General features: G+C 38.0%; 1 protein-coding gene across 1 annotated transcript in view; it reads left to right on the top strand.

Moving 5' to 3' along the window:
- Positions 1-210: 210 nt before the first annotated feature.
- Positions 211-20,587, top strand: part of TNFRSF11A (TNF receptor superfamily member 11a) — a 123,687-nt gene continuing 103,310 nt past the window's right edge. The window contains exon 1 of the mRNA XM_074208154.1: positions 211-282. Coding sequence (XP_074064255.1) covers positions 211-282 — 72 coding nt within the window. The remainder of the gene's footprint in view (positions 283-20,587) is intronic.

Below are 20,587 nucleotides of genomic sequence, written 5' to 3' on the forward strand. Positions count from 1 at the left end.
GCTGTGGGTGGGCACAGGGGAAGGGGGTGTGGACGGGGAGCCCCGCGCTGCGCCCGCCCGGGGACAGGTGGCTGCGCCCGCCGAGGAGACGGGCCAGGGGGCACCCGGGGAGGGAAGGAGGACCGAGGCGGAGCCCCCGCCGGCGTGGAGCGAGAGGGGCCGGAGACCCCCAGTGCCGCCGGGAAGGGTTTGCAGAAGGCGGGGGACGCCATGGCCCCGTCCCGCCGGCCGCCCCTCCAGCGCCAGCTCCTCGGGCTCTGCGTCCTGCTCGCCCCGCTGCAGGTAAGGAGGGGTGGGCCCGGGCTTGGACGCGGGGATCGGGGTCAGGGAGGACCGTGGCCAGGCGGGGGGGACCCTCATCGCAGGCAGGGCTGCGTGGGCCACGCGAGACTCTCTCCCCTCGCCCTTCACCCCACCTCGGACACGCGCGGACACGTTCATCCTCTCACACACCTGGGCATTTTGCACAAAGCCTAGAAGCTTGGTGGTGAGAACCGCTGGGGGACGTGAGGGAGCACCCCGAGGGGAAGGGGGCTGCTGCCACGGCCCACTGTGACACAAGGCCCAGGGATCACGGAGCCACCAGTGTGGGCTTGTTGTTTTTTTCGCTCCTACAAGATCTGTGAGTTCATGGGCGAGTGTTTATTTCCCCAGTCCCTGCAGATTATGACCCTTCCACGCCTTCATTCCGCGCGTTTCCGTAGCCAAAGGAACAAGGACACATCCACGTTATTGGTCCGAGCGTCTGCTAATGAGCCTCCCGGACATGGGCCGGGCCACAGAGCCCGGGCCGGGCCGGGCCACAGAGCCCGGGCCGGGCCGGCCCACAGAGCCCCGGCCGGGCCGGCCCACAGAGCCCCGGCCGGGCCGGCCCACAGAGCCCGGGCTGGGCCTGTAGTGAAAACCTTGCCACCTTTGGAAGAACCTGCCCAACTTCAGCTTCTAGGTGGCAGGAGATCTTCCGTTTCGCAGAATATTTTAGTAGAGGATTGTTATCGAGAGGTTGGTGCCAGTGGTGGTGGGTAGTGTTTTATTTTTTTTAAAGGAAAACAAGTGCTGAAGTTCAGTGCTGTAATTTCCCAATCCAGTGCACTAATCCGGGACCCCCAACTCTCTTTTCTATACACAATTGACAAGTGATGACTTCTTTTCTCCATCTCCCAGAGTTTCTCATAGGAAAAGGGGGAGGAGTACCTGGGGTGAGAGAAGCTGAAAAGGGGAAATCCAGAAACTCTGGTACAAGATACTGAACACTTTTCTCGGAGGAAACCTTCCACGGCTCCCAAAGAAGGAAGGACAGAGTGGTGTGATAGTGAGCAAGCCAAAAGCAGGGAACTAATTAAAAAGAAGGAAACCAAGGGTTTTAACTGGGATGAATGAGTGGTGAGGGTTGGGGATACTGGTCTTCTGACACCAGTCCATTTCTAGCCACAACTTATTGCTAGGGAAGAATGATGCTGCCAGGGAAGAAGGTCTACCTAGGAAGCAAAATTTAGAAAATAAAATTGTGAATAATAACAATCGTAAATTGTACTTTAAGGTCTGAAAGTCTCTTTATATCTCATGTTCTCTTACTTGAGCAAAACACTTAGGAATTAGTTATTCAGGTTATGAATTCCTAATAATGCTCCTTCCTTATTGATCTTGTTGCTTTATTTTGTCCATATGCACTTGTGGGTATGGATGTGTATTTCATTGATGATTCTCTTGTCCAAAAACTTTGGAAGAAGAAAAAGGAGGCAAAATTCAAAATGCTAATTTATGTAGCTACTAAAGAGTTGGGTAGAAGAAAAGGTAGAAACTAGTTTCTCTAATAGTGGAGAAAATGAAGTTGGCAGAAAATGTATACATACATGTGCATACATTTGTGTATATTATATGTATGCATATACACAAAGTGAATATGACATAAATTTGTAGCTTTTACTGTCTTTGTGAACTTGATCTAGTTGCCTCACCTCTTTGCCCTTCACTTTCCTCATCAATAGAATGGAAATAATACCTACCTTCCCGTATCAAACAGGAATGCCATCATATCAAAATGTAACAGTAGCTACCAAAGCATTTTGAAACATAAAGCTGAAGATATTAGGCGCATTTCTTTCTATGGCCATATGGCTAATTATCATTATTATCTTGAAACTTTACACACAAACTACTGAGTCTAATGGGGGAAGAACATCTTGTTCAAAGGGACTAAGAAAAATTTATAAATGTTTAACCTTACAGTAAGTGACATTTATCTTAAAAGTTTACTCATTTGAGTTTCCATCAGTCTTGTGATATTGGTCTTGCAGGTTTTATTAACCCCATTTTAGAGATGGGTAAAGGGTCTCCAAAAAAGTTGAAAAGTATTTTTAATTTTTCCCTATATATCTCTAGCTCCTACCATTGTATCTTTCACATTGTAGATATTTATTATAGTGTCCAGCATTTAATAAGTTCATAATATGCTTAATAAACTGAATTAGGTGACCTAGACAACTAGATAGTGCAGTGGATAGAACTCTGGGGCAGGAATCAGGAAAACATTATACCTGTGTGACTGACTATGGGAGAGTCACTCCACCTCTGCTTGCCTCAGTTTCCTCATCTCCCAGGGTAGTTTTAAGGTTCAAGTGAGATACATGCCAGTGCCAGGCATGTATAAGGTATAAGGCATGCATAAATGTTAGTTATTGTCATGATTATTTCTTTCTATGGCCATATGGCTAATTATCATCTAAGGTAGTATTTGAACCCAGGTATTACTCATTCTGTTTATACTATATTATGCTACCTCTCTTTGGGGTGGGTTAATGACAGTATTCCATTTTCATAGCCAAGAAAATGAATACTGAGAATATTAGTAACTGTTCCAGAAAGAGATTCTAGGTTTCTGTGACAACTGAATGGAAGGGTGATGGCCTGAGGCTAATGGGGGTTAAATGCAGTACTTCCCTGAAGTCAGTATAGTTTTGGCAAAGCCTTTTTGTTTTAGGTCAGGTTTGCCCTGGACTTAGAACACTTCCTGGGGCCACTTCCAATAACAACAACCCTGGGGGCTCTGTACCAGTTCTGAAACATCCCTTATCTGACTAAATAATAATTTTAAACTTACATTCATTAGCACTTTAATGTTTACAAAAGATTTTACATATATGAGCGCCATTCTTCACAATCATCTGGTAAGGTCAGTGTCGACTTTATTTTACATCAGGATCTGGAAGATATATTAATGATAGATCTAACACAGAAAATAAATAACCAAACCAGAATTCAAATTTAGGTAGGAAGGAAGAAGTCTAGATTTAAATCAAAAAGATCTGAGTTCAAGTCCTACCTCTGCCACTTTTTGACTTTCTCTCTGGTTCAACTCCTTTATCTGTTAAAATAACAGATCCCTTCTATCCTAAACACTATACTTACAGCTTCTGACTTTAAGACTATTAGGATACCAAACTGTTTCTCTGGATTAATTGGTGTTGGAGGATTCTAGTGTTGTAGGTTCCCATTGAGTTGGTTTGAAATCAAGTGAGATATTCCTTGGTCTGCTGGGCAGTTATCCAGAATCCCAGATCAAAATCTAGAAACAATTCAATCTGCTCAGGTTAAATGGATCCAGAGATATTTTTGGGTTCTGTCACCCTCACCAAAAGAGTACCTAGACCAATTAATTGCATATCTTTTAGCTTATGGACATTAATAATAGGATCATGGATTTAGAGCTCAAAGATGTTAATGGATCATTTTATAGATGAGAAGACTGAATTCCATATGGGCCAAATGACTTCTCCAGTTTGTACAAAGGATCTTTTGAGTTCTATCTCCTTGAAAGCATTTCATAACTAAATCATCCAAAATCAGCATAGTCAACCAATTATTGATTCTTCTAAAGGAGAGCTATGACATATATAGTCTAACATAACATGTTTGATTTGACTGTATATAATTTCTGTGGTGAATTTACATGTATGCTAAGTTTTTTCCCTTTCACTTGGTTTGCTTTCTTTTTGTGTGTGTGTGTGTTTTAGGCTAATATTAACATTTCTTTGCAAATCATGTAACAATGTATGAAAACATGAAGAATCTACCTGGTTGTTTCCTAACTTTCCAGGCTTCTGAAACCCTATTACCCTCTTTATATGCTGTGATTCAAAAATTCTTGCCTCCTTGCCCCCAACTTTGGTTATTTTCACTGGCTAGTCTCCATCCTTGAGATTTTCTCTCTCCATGTCTCTACCTCCTGGCTTCCTTCAGATCTCAACTAAGTCTTACCTTTTTTAAAAATTATCTTTTTATTAAGCTCTTATTTGTTTTCTAATTATATGCAATATAGTTTCTACCTCTCATTTTTCTGTAAGCTTTTGAATTTTACAACTTTTTCTCCACCTTCCCTTCCCTCCCCCCATCCCCCCAGAGAAGGCAGTCTGATAACCTTTACTTTGTTTCCATGCTATACATTGATAGGAATTGAATGTGTTGGGTGAGAAATCATATCCTTGAGGAGAAAATAAAATATTAGAAATAGCAAAATTATGTAGTACATAAGACAATTAAAAAAATCGAAGGTAATAGACTTTGGTCTTTGTTTAAACTCCACGGTTCTTTCTTTGGTTATGGTATTCTCTGTCTCAGGTGCTTTAAAATTGCCCCAATTATTGTATTAATGGAATGAGCAAGTCCATTAAGATTGATCATCACCCCCATGTTGCATTAGGGTGTACAATGTTCTTCTGGTTCTGCTCATCTCACTCAATATCAGTTCATGCAAGTCTTTCCATAAGTCCCTACCTTCTTAAGAAGCCTCTCATAGTCCTCCTTTATCTTAGCCCCAATTTATCTTGTATACCTTATTTCTCTAAAGTTGTTGGCATTTTGTCTTCCCTATTGGATTGTGAATTTCTTGAAAGCAGAGAGTGCTTTTAACATGCACAGTAGGTGCTTAATAAATCGTTCAGGTCTTGACCTGACCTTGAGAGATACTGCTGTGTGGGAAGCAGATATTCCACCAAGGGTGAAGAGCTTCTCACAGGTATGAGAGCTGACTGCAGCTTGAAAGTTGGAAGTGTAATGAAAGTTCATTTATTTATTATCTGTTTTGATTGGCAAAATCAATAGGACAGCTAGATGGCGAAGTGAAGAGAGCGCCAAAGTCTGGAGTCAGGATGACTCATCTTCCTGTGTTCAAATCTGGTCTTACATACACTTACAAGCTGGGTGCCTCTGGGCAAGTCATTTAACCCTGATTGCCTCAATTTCTTCATATGTAAAATGAGTTGGAGAAGAAAATGGTAATCCACTACAGTCTCTTTGTTAAGAAAACCCCAAACGGGGTAATGAAGAGTTGATATAATTAAAAAACTATTGAACAACAAAAATTTTGATTGGAAAGTCAACTGTATGATTGAAAATGGAGAAGGCAGAAAAACCTAATGGGTTTAAAAAAATCAGGGATTACTTAATATTTTTAACAGTTTAGGCAAGGAACTATTTCATTTAAGCTGAGGAGCCATGCTCTAAAGAAATATAACCTCAGAGAAACCTGCTATGGCCACTTAGTTATGCTTTTCTTTGGAGTTAGTGGTGGAGTCCCATTTCTACAAATGATGATGATGAGCAATAATGCAGAGAAAGTTTTATTTTTCTATTTGTATCCATAATGCCATATATTGTTCTAGGCACTTAACAAAAAGATCAGTGAATGTTTGTTGAACCGAATTAAATTGTAAAAAAAAATAAAATAAAATAAAAATGAGTAACACCTCAGAATCCAGTGAGAAATCACTAGAAAAACAAACTAATTTTTCCCAAGGTACAAATGTCCAGTATGCTCTTAGCAGAGACCACTTTTCACAGATTTCCTTTAGACCTTTTTAACTGTGCTTATCTGTAACTGGACAGGATGCTTCTGGCAGCAGGAAAAAAAAATCACTGTACTTGCCAATTAACTAAAGATAATATTGAGGAAGGGTTTATGTGCTTGCTTTACTGACTAATCCCAGCTCCCCGACAGACTTATACTTGTTTTGAAAAGCAGATCAAAATACAGTGTTAGGTACACTGTGATTATGACTGTTTTTTCCACTAGTCCACTCCTTCCAGACTCTGGCAGTATCATTTGCATTCCATTGAAATTTCCAATGCATACAGCTCTGGCTACTGCTGCAGGTGCACGGTTTCCTAGAGATTGTATTTTTGATTTATGGGAGCATACAATTGGGGAATTTCTTGTGCCTCATGGCAAAAGAGGAAGCTTCAAGCAAATACCTTTTCCAGAAAATGAAGTGTTACTTGCTTGTCAACATTATTGCTATCAATTGTTATTTCTCAGTTACCTGAAACAAAATCATATTCTGACCATGTGCCAAAAAGCTTCAACTTTAGGAGGGAGAGTTTAAAAAAATACCACACCCCAAAACAACTTCCTTATAATTGTGTTTATATAACTACATGAAATTTACATGAGAAAAATTCCTTTTCAGGTAGGATAAGGGACAATTATCTGACAAAAAAATTTCATGTAATGCTGAAAGTCTTTTTTATATATCCCAGGGGAACATTAAAGGGGAAAGGTGGTGATAGAGGATGAGGAGAGAGAGAGAGAAAGAAAGGGGGGAGCACTGATATGTACAAGGTACTGCATTTTTACAAATATTATTTCATTTGATCCTCACAGTATCGCTGCAAGGCAGGTGCTATTATTATTCCATTTTATGGTTGAGAAAACTGAGGTAGGTAGAGGTCAAGTGATTGACCCAGGGTTTCACAGGCCAGATTTTTTTTTTATTTATATCTTCCTGACTCTAGACCCAGTACTGTATTCATTGAGCCACCATTTGTCCCTGGTAATAAAAAGTAATATAAAGATACAAATGCAACAGGAATTGTAACTTTAGAAGTTTTTATGTGAGAGGTACATGTCCATGTGTAAACCAACTGCCCCCTCCGCCATCCCTCTTTATGACTTTACAGATAGTAAAAAAAAAAAATTCAGTTCATGAAAACATAGCAAAAAGTTGTGAATTTGAGCTTTTATGATGTCCCAGTACATAAAGGCAGCACAGATTTTATTGAGTGGTAGGTTAGTAGAAAGAGGCCAGTTAAAAACTAGAGAGACATCTTTGTATTTCTACAGGTACCTCATGTCAAAGAAGAGGATCCATGGGAGAACCTCAGAGTCCTCAGAGGGAAAAAAAAATCACCAGACTGTGGAGGGGTGGTGGAGGAGGAAGTTCCCTGGGATGGAAGCCCTCTCCCTGTTGGTCTTTTGCTGTCCAGTCATACCCTGAGTACCAGACTTTTGCTTATAGGAAATAATGAATGTTAATGCAGAGAACCTCTGTCCTTACAAAATCACAGCAATCCATGGGAATTTTAGTTCTCCCTTTTATTTACCAAGAATACTTCATTAAGATGCTTCCCTTAATACTCTTCCCTACCCCTCAAAAAAATTAAAATCAGTTCATTAAAAATAGCCTTTGGGTTGACGAATGAATAACTGGGCTCAGATTTCCTTATCCAATTCATATCAGGAAAGTAAAACAATAAAGATGTACCTTCAAAGGTCAACAAAGGCATGTTTTATGAGGTCAGGAAAAAGGAAGTCCCGGAGTTGTAGCTGCTCTGCCTACCACATTGCAGAAGGTGTTAGATGAACTTTAACTGCTGTGTCACTATTAAAATTCCATCTCTTCCCGCTTTGCTGTCCTTTATTTTCCTGTTCATTTGTGGAAAGAAGAAAACAGAAACTGTTTCTCTAACTTTTCGAATGACTTTTATCAGTATAGGGAACACCAGGTGAGGAAATTCCCTGTACCAGTGCAGATCAGCCACTGTTTCCAACTTATAGTTTTTTGGGGGGGGCGAGTAGAGAGGAAGTTACTGAGAGGATAAATTATATATATACATATATACACATATACACATATACATACATATATATATATGTCGGTGACCAAACTGGAACCCCAGGCTTTTCAACACCCCTCTATCCTCTTTATCAGGTTACCTATCTTTTCCAATATATGTTTAATTGCTGGAAGGATGGTATCATTTTTGCCCTTTCCTTGTATTTGTTCTCCTAAGTTCCAAAAATATCCTTTCCTTGATAAATGTCCACTATTGGGGTATCTGTGATACTTAAGGGAAGAATTACTTTGAAACAATCCCAACTGCACTCTCGCCTTCCTTTACCCATCATTCTAAAACTGTAGTCACTCTTCATGTCTATAAATCATAGAGGAAGTACACAGAATTACTTATTCAACTAAATCTTTTCTTTTCCTTCCAGAGCCTTTACATTAATAATTTAGCTTGTTGTGAACTTTCACCACTATAATCTCTTTGTTATAATTTTAACATTTTTCTCTAGTTACAATTTATAGCTCTTTTTAATATGTATGTATGTAACTATAGATATAATTTCTCCCTTCCCTTTCAACTCAAATCAGGGAAAAGAAAAAATAGGTATGAACAAAGAAAACAAATATGAGGTTTGTTTTTAAGGTGCTTGAGAGATTTATAGATTCTTAAGCATTGGGATATATGTTTGAATGTATATTCACATTGTACTTTTTTTGAATTATAAGGATTTTATTTAGTTTTACAATTTTTCCCCTAATGTTACTTCCCTCCCCCACCCTCCACAGAAGGCAATTTGCCAGTCTTTACATTGTTTCCATGGTATACATTGGTCTAAGTTGAATGTGATGAGAGAGAAATTAAGGAAGAAACAAAGTATAAGAGATAGCAAGATCAGACAATAAGATATCAGGTTTTCTTTTTCTGAATTAAAGTTAAGTCCTTGGTCTTTGTTCAAACTCCACAGCACACTGTACTTTTATAGAGAAGTACATCCCACTGTATTCTGTCTGTTCTGGGTCAATACTTCTGGTTTGAGTTTCCTGCAAACAAGATGGGTCTGTACAGACATCACTCATGAAGCTTCCCTTCAGTCTCTCTCCTAACATGACACAGTCAAATGACTGGTATCCGCTGTCCTCTTTGTCACAGGAATGTAACATAGAGTCTCCTGGAACACTGAGATGCAGTATATCCCCTAATCAGCAGACAGTTTATGACTGTCTGATAACAACTTCTCTTTATTGGTTCTGTTAGTGATCATTGAGACCATTCTCTCTGCTTTCAGCTGCTGTTAAACATATCTCAAATATAGCATTTAATTACTGAGTATAATCTTGGGATGGCAAGGTCAGGAGTATTTCTTTTCCAGATTGCTTCCATATTAAAATTGAAACTTGTTCAAAGGAGAAGCTAGGTGCCCTCTCAGGCCCAAATCAGAAAGTGGGAAGAAGTACTAGGGATAGATGAAACTATATGAGTAAAATCCCATTTGATGTTAGTTCCTTAGACTTCAACTTATATGCCATTTAGAGCTTTATGATTTTGGTGATTTTGCATTCAGGGAAGTGATAATAATCAGCACAAGCTCATACTTGACCTGAAAAAAAAATGAGCCTGAACCAGGAAAAAAATTCAGCATAGATTCATTTCGTTTGAATGAAAATGGAAAATATGATCAACAATCCTGTCCCAGTAGTCCTGGGAGTAGCAGTACCTCCTAGACCCCTGATGCTGCTTCTAGACCAGTCCTCACAGCTATTTTCTGAGGAAGCAACCCCTTTGGTGAAAGGACCAGCCATCCCCACCCATTGTCAACCAACAATCACACACAGAGCAGACAGGTAGCCTAGCTGAAGCAGCAAGGCACCTACCTGGAAGGAGAGATTGGGTGCTGGGCTAGTCATATTACCACCATCTCTTGGATTATCATTTCCCCTCAGATCCTAGTAGAGACAGTCTAGGACCATGAACTTGGAAACTGAGAATGTCAATGCTTCTAGCCCAGAGCCCTCAGTCATTTCCTGGGAAGCAGCCTTGTAACTACTTCTACAAGTGCTTCAGCCATAGTTCCTGAAGACCCAGAAAAGAACATTTTTACAACCAAAGTCCTTGGCACTGTCAGATGCTCCAACATCAGATACATTTTTATCAATGGAAATTATATTAAGGAAGGGGCACTAACATCTACTCTCCTATTGCACCTTGAGAACATGATATTTTTTCCATCTGATTTGGAGCTAAGGTTGTCTTTTTCATTTGGGTTGTCTTTCTCATTAGAATTTGAACTCCTTGAGAGCAAGGAATGTCTTTAATATTTGCATCCCCTTCACTAAGTACAGCACCTGATAAACAATATTAGCTACATTTTTACTTTAAATGCTTCATTTATTCATTCAAATAATTATTTTCACAAATATTTTGATAGTATTATATTTTTCAGGCTAATAATGCTCATTGTTATCAGATACTGGAGGTGTAGATGGGAAAAGTTGGTTAGTATTTTTATAACCAATCCAGGTGTATGCATTTATTTACATGAAAAATAACACAATAGCTCCCCAGACTTTGTGAGTAAAAGACATTTTTATCAATGAGTAATATGCTAGGTTGATCTAGTAAGTAACTTTAAAATGGTACTTACCTTCAAAGGCTAAAATAGAGAATTTTATGTGCGCGCGCACACACACACACACACACACACACACACAATCACATATATGTATACACTCTGTTCAGAATAAACCCTACACAGTTGATATAAAGAGTTTAGGGAGCATGTAAATATTTTGTTGATTCCAAAACTTGATGTTTGCCTCCATTTTAGTCGATTAAACACTTTTTCTTTATCCAATATAAATTCTAGAATTCTCAGAGTAAAAATTTATTAAAACACACATACACTGGGGCAGCTAGATGATGAAGTGAATAGAACACCAGTCCTGGAGTCAGGAGGACCTGAGTCTAAATCTGACTTCAGACATTTAATAATTGCCTAGCTGATCTTGGGCAAGTCACTTAACCCCATTGTCTTAAATAACTAAAATTTAAAAAAATACAGACATATACACATATGCAACTTGGGAAAGTGGGAAGCCTCTATGCTTAGTTTCATTACACAAGGCCTTAATTATTTTTGTGCCATTATGGACTCTATTGGCAGCCCAGTGAAGCCTCTGGATCCTATTATTCTCAGAATAATATTTTAATACCTAAAATAAAACCCATCAGACCATAAAGGAAATCAATTGAATGGAAACATGGTTATCAAAATAGTTCTTGAATAAAACCAAGTCAGTGATCTCAAGATTAAGAACTCCTATATATAAAACCATAAGTGGCAGTTCCCTCTTTGAAGAGAAAAAGCTGGGCAGCTTTTGGCCCCTACACCTGTTCCAGTGCACCCAATCCATCATCCTACTTTGCTGCAGAGGAACAATCATTAAATCATCACTCATCAGCAGAACCAAGATAAATATATATATATATATATATATATATATATATATATATATATATATATATATATATATATTCTGCACAAAGTTTTTCAGAATATGACAGAGTGCATCACAATAAATCTTTTACAAAGCTAACCTTAAGGAAGAGAGCTCATTCTCTAAGAAATAATCTGTTCCTTCATAAATATATAAAAGTTAAACATAGAAAGAAAAAAAGAGATTTTGACACTATTATTCTTTTTCTCTCTGCCAAAACTTTTAAAGTATAAAGTATAATGTTCTGAGATAAAGAATTCTGACTTCCTTTATTTTTTCACACACACACACACACACACACAAATATATATATATATATATATATATATATATATATTTGTGTGTGTGTGTGTGTGTTTCTACTCACCTTTCTTCATTTTACTTCCAAGTTGTAGTTGATAACTCAGATCCCTTAAGAACTTAACAATGCTTGAGCATAAATCAAATGCTTTGAGAGGGTTAGTAGATCTTGGGACATTCTTCAGGACTCTTTCTTGGGTCCATTCTCTACCCTTACCACCATTTTTTCCTTTCCTCTATCCCTACTGCCATCCCTCCCCAACCCCAGATAGTGCCTTTCCTCTGAGATTAACTCTCATTTATTTTGTATATTTCTTGTGTGTATATACTTCATTGGTGTCTTCCTTATGAGAATATAAGCTCCTTGAGGACAGGGGCTGTTGTTTTGTCTTTTCTAGGACTCCAGAGAGCATTTTAAGAGTTTAATAATTGCTTCATTAGAACTGATCTAATAGAAAGTGGTGTGGTGGAAACTAGGTGAATCATTATCCCTTCTGGAGGAAAGGCCTCTTAAGATCCTTAAGGGAATTTAGATCATCATTTACAAGATCCTTTATTTACCAAGATTCATCTTCCAGTAATGAAGAAGATGTAGGGAGGGGCTTAAGGTATCAAAAGATCATTTTTATATACTGTCACCTAAATCAATTCCAGAGAATTGATTTAGATGCAGAGAAGGAATTCCTGGACTCAAATTGAGGTAACTAAAGATAAGGCTGTGAAATCAGCAACATGTACTCTGAACTCCTGAAGTTTGTCTCTTATATCAAAGCTGATGACATTTCTTAAAAAAAATACAGGTAAAGCACCATGGTGCCTGGCAAATACATAACAATCTTTTAGTGCATTCTCATGTGTGATTTTTATATATTACTTTTTTATTCATTTTACTATCCTTTGATGCTCTTCAGGAGCTAACTGTGTAACTCTGGAGAAGTCCCATTTGTCTCAGTTTCCTCATTTGTAAATTTGGCATTATAATAATAGAATATTCCTTACAAAGTTTTTGTGAGGTAATATGTTATAGTGGGTAAACACTAGTGTTACAGTCAAGAAAACCTGGGTTCAGTTTTTACCTTAACCACTTACCATCCACGGCTCCTTGGACAGATCACTTAATCTTTCTGGGCTTCAGTTTTCATTTTTGTAAAGTAGGTGAATAGGACTGCATGGACTGGTCCTCTGACAGTGCTTTTAATAAAAGTGCTTTTTTTTTAAAATGTTTTTCACATCGTAATATATTATGTAAGTGTTTACTACTGTTATCCCAAGCTTTCTGGTATAAACAAGAATCACAGCGAGACTTCTCAAGACTTAGCAATTCTGAGTGAGATGAGCAGATACAGAAAAACACTGTACATCCTAACAGCAACATGGGGGTGATGATCAACCTTGATGGACACGCTTATTCCATCAATGCAACAATCAGGGACAATTTGGGGCTGTCTGCAATGGAGAATACCATCTGTATCCAGATAAAGAACCGTGGAGTTTGAACAAAGTTCATGGACTATTCCCTTTAATTTTAAAAAAAAAACCTGATATCTTATTGTCTGATCTTGTTATCTCTTATACTTTATGTTTCTTCTTTAAGGATGTGATTTCTCTCTCATCACACTCAATTTGGATCATTGTACAACACGGAAACAAAGTAAAGACTGACAAATTGCTTTCTGTGGGGGGTGGAGGGATGGAAGTAAGATTGGGGGAAAAATTGTAAAACTCAAAATAAATAAAATCTTTAATTAAAAAAAGACTTAGCAATTCTGAGCAAGGTCATTGACATATGGGGAAGGAATATTACATGTGCCAAAATGCACATCCAAAGGAAGTTAATTTGTATGATGGGAGACTAACCTCAACAAAGGTTTATTTTCCCTTGTTCTTTTCTAGGAAAATGAGATGTTGGTCTTGATGTCCTCTAAGGTTCCTTAAAACTCTATATCTGGGTCCTATATCCCTCAGTGACATCTCAAAAGTTAAGATAGCAGACTGCCTTCAAATGACAAGAGCCCATTAATTACTCTGACGAGCAATAATTACTTATTACATTTCCTCTTCTAAATATTAAAAATACAAGAGCTACTTCCCCAAGTTACAAAAAATTGAAGTCTTTCCATTAAAAATGAGGAAGAAAAACTGTAGTTTTAGTGAATGAGATGGCAGAATCAGGCAAAAGGGAAAAGAGGATATATAGTATTGCACAAACCCTTATTGTTATCCCCAAGTCCTCCAAAAGGAATAAGAAACCTACAATTCATATAAAGCAGTGTCCTTCTTCAAAAGAATTTTCTAAGACTGATTTCTATAGTTGCTTTTTTTGATTAGAGATAGCAATTGATTTAAAGGAATATTAATTCAAAGCAATAGAAATTTTCTAGTTGAAGTGATAAAAATCCTTAAGCTAGGTATCAGAAAAATATTGGACAGATCCTTGAGAGTGGGGAATGTTTCATTCTTTGTATTTGTATTACCAGCATGTAGCACAGAAAAGCTTAAAACTACTAACCTAAGTAGATTAGTTCATCTATTCCCCCATCTTCCCTTTATTCTTGCTCTTGCTACAAGGATGGCAAAAATCATATTTAAGTGAAACTATTTTTAAATAACTGTAGGAGAGAACAACACTCTCCCTCTATGACCCAATCTATGTCCCAATCCATTGTTTGTAATTCTATTAAGTCTGGAAGGCTTCCTGGGTGGTGCCCTCCAGCTTTCCCTTCTCTGATTCCTCAGAGGACTTTAAAACCCTCTCTTATGCATGTCTTGTTTATGATTTACTATTTCTAGGTAGGCAGCTAGATGACATAGTATGGATAAAGTATAGAGTTTAAAGTCCTGAGTTCAAATGTGGTTTCAGACATTTCCTAGCTATGTTATCCTTGGCAAATCAGTTAACCCTGTTTGCTTCAGTTTCTTCATTCATTTATTAGAGTTGGAGAAGGAAATGGCACAAACCACTCCTGTATCTTTGGCAGGGAAACACCAAATGGGACCAGGTAGAGTCAGACGTGTGTGATAAATGACTGAACAACAAAAATTTCATATTATATCTTCCCTCAGATTACAAATTCTTTGAAGACTGTGTCTTCTGTGCCATAGATAATTGACCACTGTTCCCAACTTGGAGCTGGGTTCAGATCTCATCTCTGATACCACTTGTATGACTAGGTAGTCATTTAACCTTTCAGTGTCTCAATTTCCTCATTCCTGAAAGGGTTTGACTAGATATCATTTGAGCTTCTTTCTAGTTCTACAAATTTTGTATTTTAATTGTTTATATGATTGAAATTTATTAATTGTCCAACAATTTCCCCATTTTCTGGACATAATCATCCCTGTACCTTAACCTTTTCTTCTCAGGTGCTATTTTCCATTATCTTAATAGTTATCTTAGTGAAGGGTCAAATTCTTCATGTCTCACTTTATCTTTGTGATCCCAAGAACAGGAGCAGGTTTTTTTTTTAATTTGCTTCTTATCCCAGAGCATAATTGTGAAGGATATGGGGAAACACATTTCCTTTCCTTTAAAAGTGGCAAAACGGAAGTAAACTCTTTTTAAGTAGGCTTGGTGAAGTATTATTGTACATTTGTTGTCCTCTTCAATATGTTAATTCCTTTTAGTCTGGGGATTTGTTGTTAGCCTGTAGCCTTCCTGTTTTGTGTACTCTTTAAGAATTGCTGTTAATGATGAACAAAAGAGATACTCCACAACCTTAAGATCAATTGATTCATCTGGAAGAGAGAGCACTAACCCCCTACCATGTCAATACACCAGTTCAGACCTGACTCAAGAGGGAAGAATAGTGAGACATCCTGAATCATCCATGCCACTTCCTGAAGCAAAAAAAAAAAAAAAAGTTCTGTCTTACATTCCTCATCCCCCTCCTTCTACCAAAATACTGTAATGGTCTGTTCTTATCCAGCTTGTTAAAAAAATCTATTCAGTTTGCTATGGGTTAAGCTCTGTTACCCTGATATCTAAATGCATGCCAAAAAATAAAAAGCAAAATAATAAAACTGTATCTTAAAGTCCTCCATAATGTGATTCCAAACCACATCTCTACTTTTATTTCACAGTACTTCCTTTTATTCAGTCTGTGTGAGGAAAATTCAGATTACTAGCTGTTCCCCAGTTGGATCCTTTTCTCTTCTGTTGCCATATATTTATGTACACCATCTCTTATATTCACAGCAAACTCTCTTCTGTCTGTTGAAATTCTTTCCTCCAAGAAGACAAAATGGCTCTCCTCTTTGACCCAGAGAGGGTCAAATAACAATCAACAGCAATAATAATAATAATTAACATTTATATAGTGCTTTCTATGCTAAGCACATTATAATTCTCTCATCTGATTTTCATCACAACCTTGGGAAGTAGGTACTATTATAATCTCTATTAATAAAAAACTCAGGTAGACTGGTTAAGTTAGTTAAGTGATTTACTCAGTGTCACAGGTAATAGGTGTCTAAGGCCAGATTTGAACTTAGGTTTTCCTGACTCCAGATCAGACACCCAGCTGCAAAAAAGTTAAAGATAGAAAGATGCCATATATTCCAAAATATTCATGGCAGCACGTTTTTTGTGATTGCAAAGAACTGGGAGCAAACTATGTATGCCTATGTATACCCATCAATTTAAAAATCACTAATTTAGTGGTTCATGAATGTATTGGAATATGACTGACACAAGAAGAGATGAATATGAAGAATTAAGACAACTATGGGAAGATTTGTCTGTACTGATGATATAAAGTAAATAGAACTTAAAAAGCATGCTTGATGATTACAGTAATGTTAAGTAGGAAAAAAATCTCTGGAAGTTACATAATTATAATGACCAACTCTCCCCACTGAGAAGAGTTGAGAAAAGGGACATCCTTCTTTTCTTTGCACTCATAGGGGACTATGGACATAGAATATTATATTTAATGTCAGATATGCTTATATGGTTTTTCTTTTTTAAAAATCTTTCTTTTAAGATATGGCCTACTAGGTAAGGGAAGAGGAGAGGAGATTTAGAAATGAAGATGATATCAAAATGAGAAAGCAAAATATAATTTTAAAATTCTTCCCTCCTAAGTCCATCTCAGATGATTATTTCCGTCCTCTTGGAAGGCTTTCCTGCTCTCCCCAACTATTTGATCCTCTTATAGATATGCTCCTTGGTTCTTTAAGCTATTCTCTATGCCCTTCTCACATTATATGTTGTGTGTGTTTGTGTGTATGTGTATATATATATATATATATATATATATATATATATATATATAGAGAGAGAGAGAGAGAGAGAGAGAGAGAGAGACTTAGACATGCAAAGAACCTTAGATGTCTGTTAATCTAACCCTTCATTTTGCTCAGTTCACTTTTAGTGGAGTCTAAATTTGATCTTCATCTGTCTCTAAATTTTAGTAAATTCTCCATTATGTTATGCATCCCTTGAATGCAAAGACTATATTATTTTTAATTTTTCCATTCCTATTTTTGAGAAGTTTCTTGTATACTATAGTAAACATTTAATAAATGTTTACTGAATTAAATAAAAGACTGATGGGCCATTACTAAGCTGTAGTAGAATTAGTAAACCTTACCTCCCAGTTTTATAGCTTTAAAAGAGATTCCACTATATTGCAGGGCTGTCCAAAATGCGACCTGTGATTTCATGTGGCCTGCCTGTGAGTTTACTAAATGTTCTAGTAAATGAAGCTGAGTAGCCACAGAGTTCTCAGTAAAATGGCAAATCAAAATATATTGTCTCTTGTTTCAATAAAAACTTTTAAAAGTAAGGTTGAACAGCCCTATTTAGAGTAAGGCTGTATGATTACTCTCATTCACTGCATGAACTTTGTGTGAATACTGTTCTTTTGATCCATTCACCTCTAGGCAAGTAATGAAAACCCAAGAGAAAAGCAATAGAAATCAGGTTCCAGTATCAGGAATCTAACTCAGTATTTGGTTTCATATTAATTTCTATTTCTCCCTTGATAGTGATTATCTCAAGCTCATCAAGAGGTGGAAGGGAAGAACCTCAGGACATTGGGAGAGCTGTTTTGGAGGAGGACAGGCAAACAAGTTGCCAAGGATGAGAAAATATAGATGGGAATGTATTCTTTGAAGGAAATAATCACATTTGTGAGATCACAGTTCTGTTTGAGTGAATGTTAGAATTATATGAACACAATCAGATTTCCTTTCAGCGGTTTGAGTTTTATATATCTCCATAATAGACAACACTCAACTTCCTAATTCTTTTAAACTAATTTATTTCCTAAACTCAGGGTGTCTATGACCAAACTGGAATCTTCTTCAGTAGAAGGGTGACTCCTATATTTTTGACAATGGGGAATTTGGGAAAGGATGATGGTTTGTGGAGAAAACATGAACAGGATTTTAGATGAATTTCTTTTACTTAGATAGTATGCCATCTGCTTAGGGCTAGTTTAGTCAGGTCATTTATCATAAGTTCACCTATCTGATAAGTGTTACATTAAAAGTGCTTTGTACGTGTTATATAAGTATGAGTCATTACTTGATTTTGAGAAAACTTTAGATTACATATATGAGAGAACAGTGTCTGGATACCTTTTACATTTTATTTGCATATGAAACTGCCATGGGGCAGAAGGGAAGTCTTCAAGGTCCAAGAGGAAGGGAGTGGAAGAGATAATGATGTTATCACTTAGCCACCTTCATGCAGTAAAGAACTTAGTCCAAAAAGCAGGTGAGACTCCTACAGGCTGATTCAGAGGAGACAACTCTGTTACTGTCTCAATAGAAGTTGTCCCCTCTTTTTATTTTTTACCAGATCTGTGGTTTCATGAATGTGGGGACCTTCTAGAGGTGAGTTTCCTCCACTAGTGTGGATTGGCATCTTCTTTCAATTAATAGTGAGAGAGCTGCCTATGAGCACTGAAAGGTTAAGCTACTTCCCAATGTCTCAGTCAATATGTATCGGAGGCAAAATTTGAAGTGGGGTCTCTTGAGGTTCTCACCTCTAAGCCGTGCTTCTTCTTGTTTATCTCTATTGGTGGAGGTCTAGTACAATCGTGGTAGCATTCATCTGAAAACAGCTCGTCCCAGAAATGCCTGTGGAAGTTATCCACATAAAGAATGCAATGAGGGACAGTTATGAGCCAGGGTCAGAAACAAGCCAAGGGATTTGCCAGGTTTGCTAGTGGATTCTTTCTATTTTTACTTTGCTTTCTAGTTCTAAGAAGTCTGAGTAATTTTCATTTGTAATTTCCTAAAATAGAATTTACAGAATTTTTTTCCTAATCATAGTTTTTAGATAGTCTGATAATTCTTGTAGTTTCTGATATACCTCTTAGATTGTCTTATTGTTTTAGTTTTTCTAAAATAAGTTTTTGATATTTCTTATTGTATTTTAAGTCCTTTTTTCTCTGGTCCATTCTGATTTTCAGGGCATTCAGTTTGGGGGGGGGTAATATTTTCCCTGTCTGGTCTAAGGAGTCAGTTTTCATTACCATTCTTTTCTATCTGGCTTTAGCATTCTGTATCTTGTTTTATTTCCTGCAGGGACTCTTTCAGCCTGTGCCTGGGGCATTTTTTTTTCCTAAAGACTTTACCAAGATTTTAGAGTTCCTATCCTCTTTGAGCTTTTAACACCTTGGGCATATCTCAAACCAAAATATCTCCTCGCAGTGGTTGGAGTTTTCTTTGGTTTGCTCTTGTAGTTGAGGATAGAGAAGGAGGAGTTCTTGAGCTATGTTTAAGCTCCATAATAAATAGTGTGGGCCTGGCCTGGCCATGCTGAGTACAGTGGCCCAGACCAGCCCTCCTTTTTAACGGACTCCGGTGCTGTTACAGTGGACTTTTTTCAGAGTTCCCCCGCCCCAACTCCAGGAGCTCTCCTCCCTTTAGGATCTGAATGGGCTTCTTCCCCCATTCTGGGCTCAGGGGTTACGCTACTGCTGGGTTCCCACCATAGGCATCAGATACTGCTCTCAGATGTTACTTAGATATTTGGTCTGGATTTTGCCCAGACTTGGCTCTTTGATAGACTCAGCATGGAATGCCCTGAAGCTGCTCTCCCAGTCAGGCTAATTGCTGGGTTCAGGTTCACAACTTGCCTAAGGCTTTATTTTCTAGAGAGCTGTGTGAGCATCCAAACTGAACTCTGAGGCTGCTCTCCTGTGGACTGTATTTAGGCTGTCTACAGCTCTTTGGGGAAGACTCCAGCCTTGCCCTAGTGTTTTCTGTCATGCTGGACCACCCAGAACAAAATCTCAAAGTCCTTCTCTTCCAGCCAAGGCTCTGGGAATACTGGGACTTGGTCAGACTTGGGCAATGCAATACTCAGATATGCAGTGATGGAACTGTCCTTAAGCTCCAGAGGGTAGGTTCCTGCCCTTGACTCTGCTTCTGTGCTTTGCTCTAGACCTCTCCTGGCTAATCTATACCAGGATTTCTTTTTTTTTAATTTTTTTATTAAAGATATTGTTTGAGTTTTACAATTTTTCCCTCAATCTTATCCCCCCCACCCACCCACGGAAAGCAATCTGCCAGTCTTTACTTTGTTTCCATGTTGTACATTGATCCAAATTGAGTGTGATGAGAGAGAAATCATATCCTTAAGGAAGAGACAAGAAGTCTGAGTATACCAGGATTTCTGATGGGTTAGTGAGTTAGGTGTATGTGGGGGGACAGAGGTGATACAGTGATGCTATTCTATTGATTAGGAGAATTTTGTGTCTCTAAGCTCCATGGAATGTTCGGAGGGATTCTAAGATAATCAACTTTCAAAAGTCCAAAGTATCTTCCTACAGGCCTTCCCCAAATCCATTTGAAGTTTGACAATTTGAAGTTTGCAAAGTGAGTGTTCCTGCTCATTTGAAGTCTTTGAACTATTCATGCAAAACATGCAGATTGACATAATAACAGCAACAACCTATGTGTCCTGAACAGAATGTTCAGGCATTGAAATGAAT

Source organism: Macrotis lagotis, chromosome X (genome assembly GCF_037893015.1).
Source record: "Macrotis lagotis isolate mMagLag1 chromosome X, bilby.v1.9.chrom.fasta, whole genome shotgun sequence".
Taxonomy (NCBI): domain Eukaryota; kingdom Metazoa; phylum Chordata; class Mammalia; order Peramelemorphia; family Peramelidae; genus Macrotis; species Macrotis lagotis.